General features: G+C 43.1%; 1 protein-coding gene across 1 annotated transcript in view; it reads right to left on the bottom strand.

The window, feature by feature from the left end:
- Positions 1 to 23772, bottom strand: part of LOC131936833 (transforming growth factor beta receptor type 3) — a 116566-nt gene that overhangs the window by 68033 nt on the left and 24761 nt on the right. Inside the window, exon 3 of the mRNA XM_059293924.1 lies at positions 5403 to 5651. Coding sequence (XP_059149907.1) covers positions 5403 to 5651 — 249 coding nt within the window. The remainder of the gene's footprint in view (positions 1 to 5402; positions 5652 to 23772) is intronic.

The following is a 23772-nucleotide window of genomic DNA, read 5'->3' as shown; positions in this document are numbered from 1 at the left end:
GTGGTGTGATGCTGTGGTGTGATGTTGTGGTGTGATGTTGTGGTGTGGTGTTGTGGTGTGATGTTGTGGTGTGATGTTGTGGTGTGATGTTGTGGTGTGATGTGGTGTGATGTTGTGGTGTGATGCTGTGGTGTGATGTTGTGGTGTGATGTTGTGGTGTGGTGTTGTGGTGTGATGTTGTGGTGTGATGTTGTGGTGTGATGTTGTGGTGTGATGTGGTGTGATGTTGTGGTGTGATGTTGAGGTGTGATGTTGAGCTGTGATGTTGCGGTGTGATGTTGAGGTGTGTCGATGATATGTGGGGTTGTGTGGGATTAATGTGTGGGAATGTGTGGGATTAATGTGTGTGCGAGATGTGTGGAATTAATGTGTGTGAGGGATATGTGGAATTAATGTGTGTGAGGGATGTGCGGGATTAATGTGTGTGAGGGATGTCTGGGATTAATGTGTGTGAGGGATGTGCGGGATTAATGTGTGTGGGGGATGTGTGGGATTAATGTGTGTGAGGGATGTCTGGGATTAATGTGTGGATGCGGTAAAGCCCTGGGTTAGACATCCGCAATACACATTCCGTGACGGGAGTAGGGAACGTGTCGGATGCGACAGTTACGTCATCCGCTCGCGCAGGCGCGTGCAGGGAACGCTCGTGCCTATCGCGGCTGGGGGGTGGTTGGGTGGGGGAATCAGGAGGATCAGTGGGTGGGGATGGGGGAGGGGGTTATCTTACATTTTTACATCGTTTTTTTTAATATAGTAAAAAAATCATATTGCGAAACGGTCGAAAATCAACTTAGTTGCTCTGTTCCACAAGTTTGGTAAGCAAAGCTCTGGTCGTGGCGGGCTTGGTGGGGGTTAGAATCTACCTCAGATACATCGGCATAATCTCATAAACTGTGCAAGATTTCCGGACGTTTGTTACCAGTACTCTTGCGGTTATATGAGATGCACGCGTCTATTTAGAACATGTTCTAGATCATCATACAAGTGCCTTAATGTACCGTGACCGTAAGAACATTTTCTAGAACATCATATAAGTGCCCAGATGTACCGCGACCTTCAGAACGTGCTCTAGAACATCATATAAACGCCCAGATGTACCGAGACCTTCAGAACATTTTTTCTAGAACATCATATAAGTGCCCAGATGTACCGAGACCTTCAAAACGTGCTCTAGAACATCATATAAGTGCCCAGATGTACCGTAACATTCAGAACATTTTCTAGAACATCTGGTCAGAAAAAAAACAGTCTGGCATATGAAAATATATTCGCACATAATTTCACGCGTAAATTTGAAAAACAAAATGGCTCAGCCGTTTCACTCAAATGCCATAGTTATCAAGACACGAATATTGCCTTCAGACAAAAACATTTCGCTCAAGTTTCAACGGTATAATGACTGCAGTCGTTTAGTATTTATTTCAAAAAGTTTCCGTATTTTGTTTTTAATGTGCATCGCGCGCACATTTGTTGGCATCAGATTGAAATAAATGCTGAGAATGGTCGGTGTTGATGGTGTTCTAGAGTTACACACCACACTAGAATCTGGTGGCGATGATGGTGTTTTAGAGTTACACACCACACTGGTGGCGGTGTTGATGGTGTTTTAGAGTTACACACCACACTAGAATCTGGTGGCGGTGTTGATGGTGTTCTATAGTTACACACCACACTAGAATCTGGTGGCTGTGTTGATGGTGTTCTATAGTTACACACCACACTAGAATCTGGTGGCGGTGTTGATGGTGTTCTACAGTTACACACCACACTAGAATCTGGTGGCGGTGTTGATGGTGTTCTAGAGTTACACACCACACTAGAATCTGGTGGTGTTGATGGTGTTCTATAGTTACACACCACACTAGAATCTGGTGGCGGCGATGATGGTGTCCCAATGAGGAGGTGTATTCTCGTCTGCTAATACCACCGTGAGAGGCTCGCGTCTGTTATTTGATTCACTCAACATGTGAATTGGAGCTTTAATGTCAACTTTTTAATGGCGTTTGATTTCGTCAAGTCGATAGTGGTTGAGGTTTGGCTTGGGTGGGTGGGGTGGTGGGGTGGTTGATAAGGTGGTGGGGTGGTGGGTTTGGGGTGGTTGATAAGGGGGCGGGGTGGTGAGTGGTTGATAATGGGGTGGGGTGGTGGGGTGGTTGATAAGGGGGTGGGTGGTGGTTACTGCTGTGGTTTTAGATTGGTGACTGTTTGAAGGTGTTTGGTGACTTGATGGGGGGATGTTTGGTGACTTTGTGGTTGTTTTGTTGTTGTTGTTGTTGTTGTATGACGTTGAGGTGGTGACGTGGCATATTGCTGCTGATATTTTAAGGCTTGACGAAGTTGTGAGTTGTGACCAGACACCAGGAAGTAGAAGGGGAGGCTGGTCGCTGGGGGTGGGGGAAAGGAGGGGGGGGGGGGTCGGAGATGATTTTCTAAATAACTTACAATATCAAATATCATGACGTCAATTGATTTTGATTTCAGGCTGGAAATAGCAAGGGCAAGGTGACCCGCTAGAGTTACCGAACCTTTCCATACCTGGTTCAAATATCCCACAAAAATATCCCACACAAATATCCTACAAAAATATACTGCAAAAATATCGCACAATAATATCCCACAAAAATATCCCACAAAAATATCGCACACAAATATCCCACAAAAATATCTCTCCAAAATATCTCACCAAAATATCTCACCAAAATATCTCACCAAAATATTCCACAAAAATATCGAACAAAAATATCGAACAAAAATATCCCACAAAAATAGCCTACAAAAATATCCCACAAAAATATCGGACAAAAATATCCCACAAAAATATTGCACAAAAATATCGCACAAAAATATTCCACAAAAATATCCCACAAAAATATCCCACAAAAATATCCCACAAAAATATCTCAGAAAAATATCCCACAAAAATATCCCTAAAAAATTTACTACAAAAATATACCACAAATATATCTCACAAGATAACTGAAATTGTTAAAATATCCCTACAAGGTACCTGTAGTTAAAATATCCTACAAGGAACATGTAGTTACAATACCCCAATCTAATCTTAACAAAAGTTAGGGGACATTCATAGGATGCCCTAGTTCTACAGGCACCGAAGACTAAAATACCCTAGATTTAAATAACTTAATGTAGACAGAAGCTAACTTTACACAGGTCAGTCTCATATCTAGATGACCATATCAAACTAAACTCACCGTTGTCCCACCCCCCCCCCTCCCCCCACAAACTGAACTCACCGTTGAAGTCGTCCCCTCCCCCAAACTGAACTCATTGTTCCCCCCTCCTCCCCCCCCCCCCCCCACAAACGCAAACTGAACTCAGCGATTCACCCCCCCCCCCTTCCCCACCGCCCTTTCCCCCCTCCCCCCGCCCACCTCCCCCCCCCCCCCCCCGACACACACACACAAACTGAACTCACCGTCCCGTCCCCCGACACGGTGGCCGGAAAGAACCGCAACGGAAAAAAGCGCAACGGAAAAAAGCGCAAAACAAAAAGCGCAACGGAAAAAAGCGCACACGGAAAAAAGCGCAAAGAGAAAAAAGCGCAAACGGAAAAAAGCGCAAACAGAAAAAAGCGCACACAGAAAAAAGCGCAAACGGAAAAAAGCGCAAACAGAAACAATAAAATGCGCAACCAGAAAAAAACACAACGAAAAATGTGCAAAAGAGAAATTTAGCACAAAGACCATATGGACTAGATGACACATTTATACATGACTGTTAGGGCTGCTGTGAGAGTGTCGTGTTTGATCACGTGATCTACTACCATTTAAAGCGTACCACTACCATCTGCATTCCCATCACCACGATACAGGCGATAATCACTTTACACAAGGTTTTGATTACAGCAGTCAAATGCCTATTGTACCTGATCACTGATTAATCTGATATGTGTTTGACCTCACAGAGTGAGAGGCGTACGTGGACTTCGTGTGGTGGACGCCTCTATAATGCCAGACATTGTGTCAGGGAACCCACAGACATATGTCAATGATGTCAATGAATTTTCATTAAAAAAATGATGTCTAGTACAGTTTACGAAACTTACGAACTTCGCCGATACTTTTTTGGTGGGTAGTTTGGTAAGTATGTAGGCGGGTAGGTGGGTAGGTGGGTAAGTGGGTAGGTGGGTAGTAGGTAGGTAGGTAGGTGCGTCATGATGTGAAAAAATATTAAATACAAAATTGTTATTTTGGTGCGAATGAATGTTGTTACGAGAGATATGACGAATGCATGTTTGATGACGCGGATGAAAGAGAGTGAAGTTTTGCCATAGGAACGGGTTGTTATAGTATGCAAGCTAGGTAGTTCGGACTAGGGAGAATGTGAAAGATACTTCGTGTAATGTCGATAGTTTTATGTTTATACGAGAATAGTAGTTGACTAATTATTGACCAAGAAAATAATAGGCATTGTGTAAAGTGATTATCGCCTGTATCGTGGTGATGGGAATGCAGATGGTAGTGGTACGCTTTAAATGGTAGTAGATCACGTGATCAAACACGACACTCTCACAGCAGCCCTAACAGTCATGTATAAATGTGTCATCTAGTCCATATGGTCTTTGTGCTAAATTTCTCTTTTGCACATTTTTCGTTGTGTTTTTTTCTGGTTGCGCATTTTTCTGTTTCTGTTTGCGCTTTTTTCCGTTTGCGCTTTTTTCTGTGTGCGCTTTTTTCTGTTTGCGCTTTTTACCGTTTGCGCTTTTTTCTGTTTGCGCTTTTTTCTGTGTGCGCTTTTTTCTGTTTGCGCTTTTTTCCGTTTGCGCTTTTTTCTGTTTGCGCTTTTTTCCGTTTGCGCTTTTTTCCGTTTGCGCTTTTTTCCGTGTGCGCTTTTTTCTGTTTGCGCTTTTTTCCGTTTGCGCTTTTTTCTCTTTGCGCTTTTTTCCGTTTGCGCTTTTTTCTGTTTGCGCTTTTTTCTGTTTGCGCTTTTTTCCGTTTGCGCTTTTTTCTGTTTGCGCTTTTTTCCGTTTGCGCTTTTTTCCGTTTGCGCTTTTTTCTCTTTGCGCTTTTTTCCGTTTGCGCTTTTTTCTGTTTGCGCTTTTTTCTGTGTGCGCTTTTTTCTCTTTGCGTTTTTTTCTGTTTGCGCTTTTTTCTCTTTGCGCTTTTTTCCGTGTGCGCTTTTTTCTCTTTGCGCTTTTTTCCGTTTGCGCTTTTTTCCGTTTGCGCTTTTTTCTGTGTGCGCTTTTTTCTCTTTGCGCTTTTTTCCGTTTGCGCTTTTTTCTCTTTGCGCTTTTTTCTGTGTGCGCTTTTTTCTCTTTGCGCTTTTTTCCGTGTGCGCTTATTTCCGTTGCGCTTTTTGATTTGCGCTTTTTTCCGTTGCGCTTTTTTCCGTTGCGGTTCTTTCTGGGAACCCCCCGACACACACACACAAACTGAACTCACCATTAAAGTCAGCATTTTTCCTCGAATGTATCCCAACGTGAACAGATGTCAGCCTCTGCTTGTCATTTGATGACATCCGCTCCTTGTCATTGGGTGCCGGCAGCCGGACGGAGATGACATGCACCTCCCTGTCCTTGGAGCCGGTGCTGTTGGTCTCGCAGCTGTAGCCCGGCTCCAGGCTCCGGAACGTGGCCGACACGAACTCGGAGACGAAGTTCTCCGTGATGTCGCATTTGGAGAAGTAGTTGTCTGAAACAATCAAGATTTTAAAAAAGGTATGTGACTGAATTAATCAAGATTGAGTTTATTATAAAGAGGCAACAGTTTGAAACAATGGGGGAAGTAAAGGCTTGGGAGGAGACATAGTTCGTCCGTGTGGCGACATAAACAAGTGTCTTCAAGACATAAACGTCTTCAAGGCTCTGTTTTAAAGTCTAAGAATGTTTTGTGGAGTTCTCAGAGTTACGAGCTAAGACTTTTGTCTAGAGTGAGTTTGTCTTTTGTTTGTGGGCGGGCAGACAGCGGCAGTGATGTAGTGGGGCTTCACGTACCATACTTGTGTAACATCAGCCGTAGTTAAAGGGGTGGAAAGTTTGCCGTACATTATAAGTCTAACTAAAAACAGTACCACTATAACAGTACCACTATAACGGTACCACTATAACAGTACCACAATAACGGTACCACAATAACGGTACCACTATAACGGTACCACTATAACAGTACGACGTCACGCTTGAATAATCACCCAATAGGTTGTGTTACCAGGGGAAAAACGGTTTTAGAAAAACAGAACCGAGCAATTAGTTCCGCCTCATTAAATCTTTATCTAATTGGAAACCTAAAGTGGTGTTAGAGATTTGTAATTCCCTGCCCGTGTCTTAGGTCTTTCAGAAAGTCTGAACCATCGTGACGATAGAAGTCTTTTACAGGCCGTCGAGTGACATACGCCTAGTTACTGGTAAGTTAAGGACATAGTTACTGGTGAGTTAAGGTCATATCTACTGATAAGTTAAGGACCTAGTTACTGGTAAGTTAAGGACATAGTTACTGGTGAGTTAAGGTCATATCTACTGATAAGTTAAGGACCTAGTTACTGGTAAGTTAAGGACTTAGTTACTGGTAAGTTAAGGACATAGTTACTGGTAAGTAAAAGTCATAGTTACTGGTAAGTAAAAGTCATAGTTACTGGTAAGTTAAGGACCTAGTTACTGGTAAGTTAAGGACATAGATACTGGTAAGTTAAGGACCTAGTTAATGGTAAGTTAAGGACCTAGTTACTGGTAAGTAAAGGTCATAGTTATTAGTAAGTTAAGGTCATAGTTACTTGTAAGTTAAGGTCATAGTTACTGGTAAGTTAAGGACTTTGTTACTGGTAAGTTACTGGTAAGTTAAGGACCTAATTACTGGTAAGTTAAGGACATAGTTACTGGTAAGTTAAGGACATAGTTACTGGTAAGTTAAGGACATAGTTACTGGTAAGTTAAGGAAATAGTTACTGGTAAGTTAAGGACATAGTTACTGGTAAGTTAAGGACATAGTTACTGGTAAGTTAAGGACCTAGTTACTGGTAAGTTAAGGACCTAGTTACTGGTAAGTTAAGGACCTTGTTACTGGTAAGTAAAGGTCATAGTTACTGGTAAGTGAAGGTCATAGTTACTGGTAAGTAAAGGTCATAGTTACTGGTAAGTGAAGGACATAGTTACTGGTAAGTTAAGGACATAGTTACTGGTAAGTTAAGGACCTAGTTACTAGTAAGTTAAGGACCTAGTTACTGGTAAGTTAAGGACCTTGTTACTGGTAAGTAAAGGTCATAGTTACTGGTAAGTGAAGGTCATAGTTACTGGTAAGTAAAGGTCATAGTTACTGGTAAGTGAAGGTCATAGTTACTGGTAAGTGAAGGACCTAGTTGTTTCAATGGATCTAGCTATTGATGAAATGGACCAGGGTAGATCCACACAAAGCAGCAGATGCACAAGATGGCGGATAAAAGGTTCGCTTCGTCATGTCGATACTTCCTGTTTGACAAGGTCAACTGAGGTGTCACATGTTGCGTCATAATGGAGAACAATAGGCGAAATGCGGTTAGTGACGTCATCGGTGAAGTTTGTCGGACTGGGGTACCCAGATGTGGTGGGGTGTGGGGACAGGGGCGCTAAAACACTACAGGGGTGGGGGACAGGGGCGCTAAAACACTGCAGGGGTGGGGTGCATGGGCGCTAAATATCGCACGGGTATTAGATTTAATTAAGGAAGAAGTAAGAAAAAAAAAGATTTGACCAAAAAATCGAATTGCTCCAGGCCGAAATAATCACAAGTACAGGTATAGCAGATCTTGTTGGCTTCCATATTGCAATCATTTTCATTACAACACACACATACACAAATGTTTTCCATTTCTTGCAGCCTAAAGATAAACACGTTTTTTGACGCTTAACAAAGGCAATTAGTTTTTCATTGATACGTTATTTAATGAATGGATAGACAGCCTCCAACGGGAGCTAATTCAAAAAACATTCATCCAATCAAAATTGTTTGGCCGGTATGTACTTTAGCCTTTCCGATTTATCGCTCGATTAACGGGCAGTGTACGGTAATTAAGGTGGGAGGGAGGGGGAGGGGAGTTCAATGAAACGGTTTTCGTGAAATAAGGAAGTTTGTTTTAGTGTTTGATTAGGGCTAATGGACTCGGCTGCTGTAGAAGTACACGGCTCTATGTTTGTTGGTGAGGGAATGAGGGCTCACTGTAAGTCGATGGTGTGGGTGTTGGTAGGTAATTTGGTTTAGTTGAGGGGTGGGGGTAGGGAGGAGGGGTGGGAGGGATGTTAGGGTGGGAGGCGGTGAGGTAGGGACGAGTTGTGGGAGGTGGTGGGGGTAGGGACGAGGGAGGTTAGGGTGAGAGGCGGTGGGGGTAGGGAGGAGGGTTAGGTTGGGTGGGGGTAGGGGTAGGGACGAGGGGCAAGAGGGAGGATAGGTTGGAAGGAGGTGGGGGTAGGGACGAGGGGTGGGAGGCGGGGTGGTGACTTCGTTAATCAAACCAGCATTACGTTCATTATTTTTTTAAAGAATAAAACTGCACTTTCTTTCAAACGTGAGTATACCGAACATTGCCACATTGTGTAGTGAAGTTTTTATTTTAGTGCGTCGTGTTTTTTTTTAAGTCACATTTTTTTTTACCAGTCGACTCATGTGCCGGCCACGACGGCTGAGAAATTTGTAGCAGAAACCAGTGGTTGCTGTGGCGTCCGGTTCACGCCCTCAAAGGTCAGGGATCGTGCAGAAAGTTGAAAGGTCAGCAACATGTTTACAGTTGTCAGACATGTTTTGGAATTAACATGGCAGACAGAAGTAAACACTGACATCCGCCAATGGTGTCCTTCGTTTGTTAACACTGACTCTAACTCTCACACCCGACACTGACATCCACCACTGGTGTCATTAGTTTATTAACTCCACTGACTTTAACATTGACATCCAACATTAACATACAACAGACCGGTGGGGAGGGGGTATGAGTTGGTCTTCACGAGAGGAGACGTGCTTCCCCGCCTCCCCCTCCCCACTCTACCCTCTCACGGAGAGATGACTAAAAGAAAAATTGATATCAAGAGGTGGGTCTCATATGACGGGAGACGGGAGTTTATCAACAAGGGAAGTGGGTCTTACAAGAAGGGAGGTTATCCACACTCTCCCTAAGGTAGGTGGGTCTTACAAGAGGGGAGGTTATCCACACTCTCCCTAAGGTAGGTGGGTCTTACAAGAGGGGAGGTTATCCACACTCTCTCTCTAAGGTAGGTGGATCTTACAAGAGGGGAGGTTATCCACACTCTCCCTAAGGTAGGTGGGTCTTACAAGAGGGGAGGTTATCCACACTCTCCCTAAGGTAGGTGGGTCTTACAAGAGGGGAGGTTATCCACACTCTCCCTAAAGTAGGTGGGTCTTACAAGAGGGGAGGTTATCCACACTCTCCCTAAGGTAGGTGGGTCTTACAAGAGGGGAGGTTATCCACACTCTCTAAGGTAGGTGAGTCTTACAAGAGGGGAGGTTATCCACACTCTCCCTAAAGTAGGTGGGTCTTATAAGAGGGGAGGTTATCCACACTCTCCCTAAGGTAGGTGGGTCTTACAAGAGGGGAGGTTATCCACACTCTCCCTAAAGTAGGTGGGTCTTACAAGAGGGGAGGTTATCCACACACTCTCCCTTGACCCTAAGACAGGTGAGTCTTCGAACATTTCAGCTCAAAGTTTGTGCCGCCCTACGAGGCGCCATTGTTGCACTTAATGTGTCACGTGGCCGGACCTCACCAACACAGGAAGTCATGTGATCCTTAGTGTTACTATTTATAGAACTATTGGATAGTCCGCACATTTTTATTTTATAAATAAATTTTTTACTGAAAGCAAAAGTATCGGCTAAAATGTCAGTTAAAAAATATCTCCATGAATATTTAATATTCATATCATAAAATCATTTTCTAAATTTAGATCCCATGATATATTTCATATGAATTGTTTTTTCCTCATGGAGTAAAAAAATTTTTTTAAATACATTCAGATGTATGAATGTATGTAACTAGAAAGAGCGTGACTATTAGCTTCAATATTTTATCAGACATGACGAACACTGAGGTCTCAGTTGTGTAGGGGACTGTGGAAACTGTAGGGAATATAACATGACGTGCCTGGGTTTGTTTGGTCGTGGTTGCACATTATGTATATGGTGGTTGCACATTCTGTATATGATGGTTGCACATTCTGTATATGGTGGTTGCACATTCTGTGGATGGTGGTTGCACATTCTGTGGATAGTGCGCACATTCTGTGTATCGTGGTTGCACATTATGTGTATTGGTTGCACATTCTGTAAGTGGTGGTTGCACATTCTATTGATCTTCTTTGCACAATCCCCTCCCACCATCCCCTCCTACCCCTACCCCTATCCCCTCCCACCAAACAACAAAGTCAGACACCACATACTTCTGATCACAAGTCTCACATAAGCACACACACACACACACACACACACACACACACTAACACACACACACACACACATTTTTAAAAAAAACAGCTCCACAAAATTCTGTTTGAAAATCTTTTCGAAGATTTGTGTGAAGACAAAAAGCTATTTGTCTTAGCTCTAAGTTTTTAAACATTTGTTGTTAACATTCTGACAGAAAACAGAACGCTCAAGAGAAGGGGGGTCAAAAGAAGGGGTCTCATGTTGCAACTTTAAAGCCATTTTTCAAGGGATTGTTTTTTTAATTAGTGGAAAATATAATTTTAAACGTGTGATTAGGAGTACACAACACATGTAGAACGCAGTTGGTTGATAAGTTGATGAGCAGACATGTAGCGTCTAGCCATTACCGTCATTCTGGTAGCTTTTAGCAATCACTGACAGTTAGCTTTTAGCAATCACTGACAGGTAGCTTCTAGCAATCGTAGACCAAAGAAAGAATGTTCTTTTATATTAAACCTGAGGCTTTACAGGTGAAAGAATGGTGGGGTGATGATGGTGGATGGGGGTGAGAGGGCTTCTGTGGTGGTAGGATGGGGGTGGGGGGCTTTGTGTGGTGGGGCGATGTGTGTGGGGGGCCTTGTGTGGTGGGATGATGGGGGTGGGAGGACTTGTGTAGTGGGGTAATAGAGGTTCAATCTCAGACCACAAGTTGTCAAATGTCAGACCAAAATTCGACACAAAATTGTCGAATGCCACACAAAAATCTGGCACAAGTTTCTAGAACTGTGTACATGCCGAACACACAAATCTGAACATGACTTCAATGTACTGATCGACTATGGTCAGTCGCAACACCCCCCTCCCCTACTGCTATTTTCCAGAACAGCCGAGCTGTAGGTCATTGACCTGTGGAAGGTCGGCGTTCAGCTTAAGGGGGGAGGTCGGGGCAGTTTGAGTAAACAGAAACGGGAACAGGGGGGGGGGGGGGCAATTGAGCTGAATGGGAACTACAGGTCAAAGTAGCGATGTTGGTGGATTTTCATAAGGTGTGGGGAAGAGGGTGGGGGGTATAGGGGTGGGTCGTCAGGGTGCGGGGGAGGGTTGGGGTGAGAAAGGTGTGTGGATGGAGAAAAATGTGTAGAGAAGGAAAAAGTTTAGGAGGGTCAGGGGTAATGTAAGGACGGGTCACGGGTTATAACTGGATGGGGTGATGTAAGGACGAGCACTATTAAGGGTAGGCTTCCTGTTGGTGAGTTGTTAACACTTCATAGTACGTATGACATGGTGAAAGTACAGTGACAGAGGAGTTGTGCGACGTCTCGTTTGTCGAGGGTGATTTTATCTTCCCCGTGTAGCCGATAGTTGACGTCACACTCAACACTTCCAGTGGGCAGACGACTGGACCTACAGACAGGCATCCCCATGTCAAACTATGGCAGCAGTCAATCCGTTCTGAGACGCCAACAGTGTCAGCACCCCCACCCCCCCTACCCCCACCCCACCCCACCTTAGCCCTCACCCCCACCCACCTGTCCGAGAACGAGGCCAGGTGAAACTGTGTGACCCGCCACGTGACCAGCGATGGTGGGTCACGTGATACCCAGGGTCATGAGACAGCCTCGGCTGGAAGAGCTGGTTGTCAGGCAACGCCCAGATGAAAACTCATTTTTTAGGGTCCAATGTCAATTAGCTTTACGGCGAGGGTGGCATTGGGTTTACAGTCAAATGTCATTTAGTTATACGGTAAAAAAATGTCATTTAGTTATACGGTAAAAAATGTCATTTAGTTATACGGTAAAAAAATGTCATTTAGTTAGACAGTAAAAAATGTCATTTAGTTAGACAGTAAAAAATGTCATTTAGTTTTGTAGTACACATGTTATTTAAATGTGTCTTCGATTATAAATGTCACAAGAATTTAGATTTACAGTAACATCACACATATATCCTCTTCCTCTCATTACCCCTTTTGCCTCTCATTACCTCCCCTACCTCACCTACCTCTTCTCTATGTACCTTCCCCTACCTCTCCTACCACCAATGTATTTCTACATTTGCCGCTGTAATCGGGTTTTCACAACATCCAAGTCCGCATTAATAAGACCTAGAGACCTATTAATGAACTAAGTCTATGAGACCTAGAGACCTAGTAATGAACCGTCTATAAGACCTAAAGACCTAGTAATGAACCGACTATAAGACCTAAAGACCTAGTAATGAACCGTCTAAAAGAGCTAAAGACCTAGCAATGAACCGTCTATAAGACCTAAAGACCTAGCAATGAACCATCTATAAGACCTAAAGACCTAGTAATGAACCGACTATAAGACCTAAAGACCTAGTAATGAACCGACTATAAGACCTAAAGACCTAGCAATGAACCATCTATAAGACCTAAAGACCTAGCAATGAACCGTCTATAAGAGCTAAAGACCTAGTAATGAACCGACTATGAGACCTAGAGACTGTAGACCTAGTAATGAACCAAGACCAAAAGAATGTGTCGTGTTTGAATGCTGGAGCGCTTTGTTCACGTCTTTTCAGACGACTACTTTGGTGTAATTATATTTGGTATTAGTGAGGGATTGGTCTGTTTAATGGAGCGTGAGGTGGGGCTGGGATGGTGGGATAGAAAATATTACTGCTAAGTTCTTTTTGTGGCGTGTATTGTTATTTATAAGGACGGTAAAGAAAGGTTTCTATAGAATTCATCGCTTTTAAAAGGTTTGTTACAATTTTTACAGCTAATTGTAAGCCTTTGAGGGTAGTAATGTTGTTGGGAGTGGTTAGGCCGGTGGTTCAAGCAGGATTTTTATTTACAGCTGGGCTACGGCTTCTAACAGCTTGATCCGGGTCTAGTGTTGGTCTCTGTGATAGGGAGTTGGGGTAGACTTTGGGGGCGTGTCCATCTAGTAGGCCTACTGCCTGTCTAGAACATCCACACAAGGTAACAATACAGTCCTGACATGCTCGCCGCAAATCTTTTAGTCGTCACCAAAACATTCGTTACGTCATCAAAACACGCATTACGTCATCACGACATTCGTTACGTCATCACAACATTCGTTACGTCATCACACCATTAGCTACGTAATTACAACAGCATTCCACACCATCACAGCGTTGGTTACGTCATGGCGACAGCCCGCTAGATCCCCCCCCCCCCCCTCCATTCATCCCGCACGGCGTCACCAAACCTAGGGGCGCCATCCCGTGCACAGGGCCTGTTGTTAGCTGCCTTATTGGACCAACTACGGCCGAGGCGGTGTAGTGTGAGAAAACACTCCGACTTGTGGTTCCCAGGCCAACTGGTTACAACCCCGCTATTTAAAACCGTCGCACTTTTAAAGGGAAGATTTTTTTTTAAAACCATCCGTAGGAAGATAAGCCAAAGTTAAGTAGGCCTACATGTTGTGTTTGTGTGAAGATTGGTTGTTTTAATTTAGGTTTAAATAGATCAATATTTGAAATAAAAAATCGATAGCCTAACTCCAAGGACATCAGACTGTATGATGGAGTGTAAACGGTTGGGATGGCACCTCGGGTGGAACTCTTATTATGAAGTCTGAGAGCAGAAACTTTACTGGGAGTGGGGGGGGGGGTGTTACACGACAGACCCGAGCAGACTCACTGTCACACGCGACGTGTGTCCTGACGTTGTGTCTTACATCTAGAATGCGTCGCTGCAGGGTGTGTCCTGTGTACTCGATGTCTGTGTCCAAAATGTGTCGCCAGTGTGTCTGGTGTAGGCCTATTACTACACATCAATCACCTTTACCACAAATTTCTGCTTATAGACTTTAAAAAAAAAAAAAACTATTCTACGCTTTGAGTCAATTCAAATTTATAACAATACAAGCTGGATACACATCGGAAAAATCCGCAGAAGAAAATTGATCTTAACGGGAATCCCCACAAGCCCGTGTAGACGAGGCAGAGGGGGGCGTGATAACGCAGCACGTAATAAAACTGAAATGACGGCACTTAACCACGACCTGACCCCAACTTGAGCACCATCTCAATGCCGCAGTAAATAACATTCACGTCTGCCACAGGTCGAGCTAGTTCCGGTTTCTGGCCGCCATCTTTACGTCATGCCTACTGCACGAGCCGTGTCGTCTAATGCTGATGGTGGTCTGGGGGGGGGGGGGGGGGCACAGGCGTCACACAGCCCGTCCTTCCACCCCCTCTCCCACACCAAAACATCTACCCTAAACCCTACCCCCACCCCACATCTACCCAAACCCTACCCCACCACCCAACATCTACCCAAACCCTACCCCACCACCCAACATCTACCCAAACCCTACCCCACCACCCAACATCTACCCAAACCCTACCCCACCACCCAACATCTACCCAAACCCTACCCCACCCCACAACACCAGCCCAACTTACCCTCCCCCTATATGCCAAACTATCCCTACCACATTCAAACCTCACATCTTCCACAAACCCCTCTCCCACTGAGCTACTCCCCAGAACCTCCTAGTTAAACCATATCTAAAACAAAAGCCTCCCATCCACCCCTCCCCTTTACTCTTTCTTCTACCCTAAATCAAAGCAGTGTCGGTGTTAACAAAAAAGATTTTTATCTGAAGACTTTCACACTTGACTTATCTCTACAGGGGAGAGAACCTGATCTTTTAGCTGCAGGGGAGAGAAGCTGATCATTTAGCCACAGGGGAGAGAACCAGATCCTGTTTTCGTCACAGGGGAGATAACATGATCATGTTTTAGTCACAGGGGAGAGAACCAGATCCTGTTTTCGTCACAGGGGAGAGAACCAGATCCTGTTTTCGTCACAGGGGAGATAACCTGGTCATATTTTAGTCACAGGGGAGAGAACCAGATCCTGTTTTCGTCACAGGGGAGATAACCTGGTCATATTTTAGTCACAGGGGAGAGAACCAGATCATGTTTTAGTCACAGGGGAGAGAACCAGATCGTGTTTTAGTCACAGGGGAGGGAACCAGATCATGTTTTAGTCACAGGGGAGGGAACCAGATCATGTTTTAGTCACAGGGGAGGGAACCAGATCATGTTTTAGTCACAGGGGAGGGAACCAGATCATGTTTTAGTCACAGGGGAGGGAACCTGATCATGTTTTAGTCAGTGATGTCTGCCGGCAGGGGAGGGAACCTGATCGCACAGGGGAGATAAACATGCTCCTCCCTGTCGGGGACTGGATAATTACCTTGTCGTGCCGTGTAATATGTGTCTAGTCGGCACGCGCCGACACGGGAGCGGGTATCAGCGACGTTAAACGGGTACAACGGTTTTAAGACTTTACTCGCTTTACGTTCAGGGTATCCATATTTTTACTCGTTTAACGTCTATGACACACTGATTTACCGGTTATACGTCACCGACATTTGCTGATGCCTCTACGGGGGGGGGGGGGGGGGGGTGTCGTGCCTGGGTGGTCCTAAGGACAGAGGGTCACGTCAAATTTAAGTTGTGGCTCCCAACGACAGGGTACGACGACCTCAGCACTAGAGAAAACTACTTTGTCTAAACTCTAAACGCAACTAAGCTAAGATAGAAATAATTTTGGGCGGCTGGATTACGGGTCGTGTCCGACGGGGGTGGGGGGTGGGGGGGGGAGGGGGTGGGGTGGGGGCGACCAATGTCCTGCCTGCTACACGGAGATCATACATGTGATTTCAGTGTGGTGTTGGCAAGAGGCTACAGATGTCCGGCTAGAACCAAACGCTAAACGCAGATCTAATTCCGTGATGTTGGCACCGAACAACGCTGCAAGCTGCCCGCAGTAAAACGCCAAGCTGTAAAACTGGAGCCTCGATTAGCATGACGACAAACACGGCTATTTTTAGATTTAGAAATTTCCGTTGTATGGTAAGGACAGTCCGGCAGTATATTTCCTTTATGTTAAACTATACATGGGACAACTTTACTGTTATAGTCAAACCAGCACTTTGTGATAAGTGGTCAATAAAACGACTGAAGAACAGATCACATGTTTAGCAAAACAAAGGCTGTTTCCTGACTGAGGCCGAATGTCGTCCATGAGTCCACCCAGCTCGAGCGGGTACCCAACTAATTTTGGGGGGAAAGTACCCTTTGAACCTGACGGTCCATGTGAAGTAGAGTTCACCTATTTCAGTGACGTTGGTATTTAAAAGGATGAGGTCAGTACCATGCCCAACTGCCTTTACTTTCCATAACGTGGAGTCAAGTACCTATCAGAGCTGGGTGGATTCGTGGACGTTCTGCTGATTTGAAGCCGGGATTTGATCTCGAGACTTTCGGGTTCGCAGCGTATGCGCTACTCCCCAACCACGCAGTCCCACACGTTTGGTAAAGTAAGGGCCTACAGGCTACATCATACGATAGATAACACATTACATGGCACTGCATTAAAGCACATCACATGAAAGTACTTCTAGCTACACTTCACATGAAAGTACTTCTTAACACACATCATATGAAAGTACTTCTAAAAACGCATCACATTCGTCTAAGGATTGGATTTTTTAAATGCTATTGGGTGATTTCATGAGATTATGTAGCGATAAGCTAACGTAAAATGAGATTATGTAGCGATAAGCTAACCTAAAATGAGATTATGTAGCGATAAGCTAACGTAAAATGAGATTATGTAGCGATAAGCTAACGTGAAATGAGATTATCGAACGCACTTGTCTTTAATCACGGAGCGATGATGTTGCTGGCTTCATTGGTAAGTAGCTGTCTGGACAGCAGACAGCAGGCGTCCGGACAGCACGTACTGGTTTATAATCAACAGTACTGGCCTCTGGTCAGAAAGTGCTTGCCTCTGGTCAGCGACTACTGGCCTCTGCTCAGCGATGAGTAGCGCCACTAAGGGTAAAGGTCGCTGTACAGCGGAGTTGGGACTGGTTAAAGGCTAATGAATATTCATGACAAGACTAAGGAACCCGCCTTCAAAATTAAAGGTCAGGGGTCAAGTTTTGATCAATCTAAAAGATCGGGGTCAAGCGACGGTTTCTGCAAGACGAGTCAGAATTGCTTTGTTTTTTCTGACAAGGATAAATCTACACCATGTCAACAATTAGAACATGGACAAAGGTGTTAGCTACAGGAAATATTGAATTGTTAAAGTTGCAGATCGTTTTGATTCCAGTAGTAGTGACGTCATCTGGTGTTGTGTTGGATTATTTAAAGATAGCCCCTCCCCCCCCCCCCTACCCATCATACTACCATTACACGTCATGCTTAAATATACAGCTCATAATTCTAGGTACTTGTCCGGTATGGGGGGGGGAGGGTACTAGTCGTCCATAAATGGGATCAATGTCTGACCCTAACGCTGGCATTGACGACCCATAGTCAACATTCATATTCCAACCCATAATCAACATTCATATTTCCAACCCATAGTCAACATTCATATTCCAACCCATAGTCAACATTCATATTCCAACCCATAATCAACATTCATATTCCAACCCATAATCAACATTCATACTCCAACCCATAATCAACTTTCATATTCCAACCCATAATCAACATTCATATTCCAACCCATAATCAACATTCATATTCCAACCCATAGTCAACATTCATATTCCAACCCATAATCAACATTCATATTCCAACCCATAGTCAACATTCATATTCCAACCCATAATCAACATTCATATTCCAACCCATAGTCAACATTCATATTCCAACCCATAATCAACATTCATATTCCAACCCATAGTCAACATTCATATTCCAACCCATAATCAACATTCATATTCCAACCCATAATCAACATTCATACTCCAACCCATAATCAACTTTCATATTCCAACCCATAATCAACATTCATATTCCAACCCATAATCAACATTCATATTCCAACCCATAGTCAACATTCATATTCCAACCCATAATCAACATTCATATTCCAACCCATAGTCAACATTCATATTCCAACCCATAATCAACATTCATATTCCAACCCATAATCAACATTCATACTCCAACCCATAATCAACTTTCATATTCCAACCCATAATCAACATTCATATTCCAACCCATAATCAACATTCATATTCCAACCAATTGCCCAAGAAAAAATACATTTTAAAATATAACGCATGAAAAAGTTTTAATGAGAGGGAAATCCTAAAATGTAAACTACTTCGACTGTTTTATGGGTGGCGGGGTGGGTGGTGGGGGCAAGGGTGGGAGGGTTAAAAAATCAATGCAGACATGCAAGCCAACATGCACACACCGAAGTTTAGGGGGGGGGGGGGTGTACCACTAAAGAAGAACCGGCAAACCGCCAAGTGAATTACTCATCTCTCAGCTAAAAGAAAAGTTTTGAAGCCGGCAGTTGTATCATGGACTCATCTCTCGGCTAAAAGAAAAGTTTTGAAGCCGGCAGTTGTATCATGTACTCATCTCTCGGCTAAAAGAAAAGTTTTGAAGCCGGCAGTTGTATCATGTACTCATCTCTCGGCTAAAAGAAAAGTTTTGAAGCCGGCAGTTGTGCCCTGCTAACTGTGTGATCCCCATCCGCCTTTAACCTATTAGTTATGACGTAGTTCACAACAAACATTGATGACGTCATTTGGTCCAACCATTCAAAAATCTCCTACTAAAACTATGGCAACAGAAAAACAGCCTCTCTAAAAATAAATTCGGATCTAATTTTTTGTTTTAAATCTATCAAGTCGGTTAAGTAGCTTGAAAACTGATTTCAATATATATATATATATATATATATATATATATATATATATATATATATATATATATATATATATATATATATATATATATATATATTTTTTTTTTTTTTTTTGTTGATTGTAATCAGCTAACTAAAATATCTCAAAGATTTATTGAAAGTCTCACCACAGTTGAACCCACCTCTCAACACAGTTGAACCCATCACCTCACTGAACGAAGGACAGGCCACCAGGTAACGCTGTATAAAAAATGTTATCCTGATTTTTCCAGGTACACAGATACAATCGCAAACACTTTCGTACACCACCCCCTCCCCATCCTACGCTTTAAAAAATTCAAACCTATTTTCTTCTACAGGTTACAGCGATAAGGATGAGGTGGTAAACGTGTGTGTGGATGTGTGTGGGTGTGTGTGGGTGGGTGTGGATGTGTGTGGATAAATTTCTGCAATGACTAGATCTAACAGGAAAAATGGTTGGTGTAGGTACGTGTCCTCACCTCGACATGGGCGTGTCCACAGCGATAAATGAGCGTGTCCACATCGATAAATGGGCGTGTCCACACGATAAATGGGCGTGTCCACATCGATAAATGGGCGTGTCCACACGATAAATGGGCGTGTCCACAGCGATAAATAGGCGTGTCCACGCGATATTGTCTTATTTACAATAAGATTGTGTTCGAGAATAGTGGGCTACACTACAGCAAGATGAGATGAAGCATGTACCTGCTGTAGGCTCTTGTGTCACGTGATTGGTCAAACTTCGGGTCACCACGGCGCAAGAGGGGACACGGGCAGGTGAGCGAACAATGTTACCTGTACCGAAATGTTTTCACCCCAGCGTTTTACATTTATTTACATGTTGTTTTTCCATTCCAATTGAACAGATGAGACTACAACAAAACGTAATGTTTCAGTGGCGTACAGGCCAGGTGCTAGAACCACCCCCCCCCCCCCTCTCATCTGCCCCATGGACCACTAAAACGAAAGTTGTCTAACGTTTACAGCTATTGGTGACGATGTACTCATAGCGCTTTATGCTTACAATATCAGGAGTTCCAATGACGAAATAACCGATGATTGTACATTCTTAATGGAATATATATATATATATATATATATATATATATATATATATATATATATATATATATATATATATATATACATATATATTATGTATGTATGTATGTATGTATGTATATATTAAGTTGAGATTTGAACAAGGTCACCACGTCTCTGGGTCAATGACCGGCCCATATGAGAATGCCGGGAATGTCTGGATCAACAAGGCAGGGATTACAAGGGCCGACAACCAGGGACAATCAACTTGCTCTATTTGGATTCGATGGGTCGGGAGGAGTAGAGGCAAGGGCAAATGTCGAAAGGCTTCAGGGATGGGGGGGGGGGTGACATCAGGTGTACATGGAGGTGTCGAGAGCAAATGTCAGGTAGTGACACGAAGTTTTCTGAATGAAACATCGACCCAGATGGTGACACAAAGTTTTCTGAATGAAACATCGACCAAACTGGTGACACAAAGTTTTCTGAATGAGACATCGACCAAACTGGTGACACAAAGTTTTCTGAATGAGACATCGACCAAACTGGTGACACAAAGTTTTCTGAATGAGACATCGACCAAACTGGTGACACAAAGTTTTCTGAATGAAACATCGACCAAACTGGTGACACAAAGTTTTCTGAATGAGACATCGACCAAACTGGTGACACAAAGTTTTCTGAATGAGACATCGACCAAACTGGTGACACGAAGTTTTCTGAATGAAACATCGACCAAACTGGTGACACAAAGTTTTCTGAATGAAACATCGACCAAACTGGTGACACAAAGTTTTCTGAATGAGACATCGACCAAACTGGTGACACAAAGTTTTCTGAATGAAACATCGACCAAGTTAGTGACACAAAGTTTTCTGAATGAAACATCGACCAAAAGGTGACACGAAGTTTTCTGAATGAAACATCGACCAAACTGGTGACACAAAGTTTTCTCAATGAAACATCGACCCAGATGGTGACACAAAGTTTTCTGAATGAAACATCGACCAAACTGGTGACACGAAGTTTTCTGAATGAAACATCGACCAAACTGGTGACACAAAGTTTTCTGAATGAGACATCGACCAAACTGGTGACACAAAGTTTTCTGAATGAAACATCGACCAAGTTAGTGACACAAAGTTTTCTGAATGAAACATCGACCAAAAGGTGACACGAAGTTTTCTGAATGAAACATCGACCAAGATGGTGACACAAAGTTTTCTGAATGAGATCTAGTTGGTGACATATAAGTGTGGTATTTTTAAAAAGAAGATGAGCAGAAGTATGAGACTAGATAAACACATCGGCAGTGAAATAAACAGATAAAAACATCGACAGTGAAATAAACAGATAAAAACATCGACAGTGAAATAAACAGATAAAAACATCGACAGTGAAATAAACAGATAAAAACATTGACAGTGAAATTAACAGATAAACACATCGACAGTGAAATAAACAGATACAAATGTCGACAGTGAAATAAACAGAGAAACACATCGACAGTGAAATAAACAGAGAAACACATCAACAGTGAAATAAACAGAGAAACACATCAACAGTGAAATAAACAGAGAAACACATCGACAGTGAAATAAACAGATAAACACATCGACAGTGAAATAAACAAACACATCGACAGTGAAACAAAGTAAATGGACAGCGTAGTTTCTGATGTGCAGCACCTAACGAGATCGTGAGGTCGTCTCTATCTGCATGGAATGTACGCTGGCAATAGAGTCATTAGGTCACAGACATACAACTCTTATCGGAAGACAAATATTTACACACTAGTTGTTGGGATAGCTTTATCCTTAGGACACACGCTAGTTGTTGGGATAGTTTTATCCTAGGACTCATGCTAGTTGTTGGGATAGCTTTGTCCTAGTTGTTGGGATAGCTTTGTCCTTAGGACACACGCTAGTTGTTGGGATAGCTTTGTCCTAGTTGTTGGGATAGCTTTATCCTTAGGATACACGCTAGTTGTTGGGATAGCTTTGTCCTTATGACACACAATTGTTGTTGGGATAGCTTTATCAGTACACACGCTGTGTCAAAGGATACAAGATGTGTGTCGCTCATGGGATGAGTATAGGATGAGGTTTGGATTTAAGGTAAACTTAAGTAAAACACCAAACATAACAGAATTTGATACAAATCGGTACAGAACGAAACCTGGGATTCTACGTAATATTAAATAGGTTAGTGGGTCGAAAAACAATTTCCTTAAATACTTTCTGATTAGCGCACACGATATTTGCACAAGGATCCTAATCGATTCCAACTTTCACGAATTAAAGTGTATAAAATAGACTAAGTATCGATATAAAATGGTGAGCGAGTAGTATCCGTCGAAAGGTAATAGTTATAAATTTGGGTGAATATTATTATAGGAGTGTGAGGGTATCATTATGTGTGAATATCATTATAGTAATTTGTGAATCTTATTATAGTGTTGTGTGACATCATTAGAAAGTTTTTATAATAAATTAACCAATTACGATAATTTGTGTTAATTTGTGTTTTCCCCTTACTACATACAATATGCTATACAGTAGTCAGTATATCAGTATGGGGGGTCCAACTAAAATTATCAACGGCACCAGGTTATAGTCGTTGCAATGATAAAAGGGAAATGTCCAAGGTAGATGGACACCACACGAAGTAGCCAGTCATGTGACACCACAACATGACGTGACACCACACCACGACGCGACACTACAACATGACGTAACACCACACCACACACCACAACAAGACTCCATTAGATTGATACACAAGACCCCCATAATTTGACACCACAAGACCCCACTAGATTGACACACGAGACCCCCATAATTTGACACCACAAGACACCAGTCACATGTCCCCACCATTGCATCACCCTATAACCCCCCCCCTCCCCCCTACACCAGCACCCATCACCACGCCACTGAATTATTCACGCAACAATCAACAACCCCGTCCCTTCAACCTGCTAACAAGGCAGCCTCTCAAGGTCGCCTCACGCAGATTACGGTAATGTATGCGGGCAGGTATCCTCCGCTGGACGCTCACCTTACCTGTGATGGTGTCCTGTTTAGGTCGCACCGGATGTGTACGTTAGCAGAAGGCTGTCAACACTCTGATCAACATCAAACACCAGGTGATCCCGATACAGGACGCTTTAGGCTCGCTCACAACTAGGCCAAGGCTATTTATAGCTTCGTTTGCTGTCGTTCAACGTGGAAGATTGGTTGTCCGCTTGTCGTTTTAAACTTGATACTTTTAAACTTGTCGCTTTAAACTTGACACTTTTGAACTTGTCGCTTTAAACTTGACACTTTTAAACTTGTCGCTTTAAACTTGACACTTTTAAACGTGTCGCTTTAAACTTTACACTTTTAAACTTGTCGCTTTAAACTTGACACTTTTAAACTTGTCGCTTTAAACTTGACACTTTTAAACTTGTCGCTTTAAACTTGGCACTTTTAAACTTGTCGCTTTAAACTTGACACTTTTAAACTTGTCGCTTTAAACTTGGCACTTTTAAACTTGTCGCTTTAAACTTGACACTTTTAAACTTGTCGCTTTAAACTTGGCACTTTTAAACTAGTCAAAAGTGAACTTGTCAATTTAAACTTGACACTTCAAACTATACATCTAAAATGTGCC

This window comes from Physella acuta, unplaced genomic scaffold (assembly GCF_028476545.2).
Source record: "Physella acuta isolate Inbredline_101_S28 unplaced genomic scaffold, ASM2847654v3 ptg000189l, whole genome shotgun sequence".
In the NCBI taxonomy this organism is placed as follows: domain Eukaryota; kingdom Metazoa; phylum Mollusca; class Gastropoda; family Physidae; genus Physella; species Physella acuta.
The sequence above is the reverse complement of the archived record's forward strand: the minus strand, read 5'-3'. Positions and strand labels throughout refer to the sequence as shown.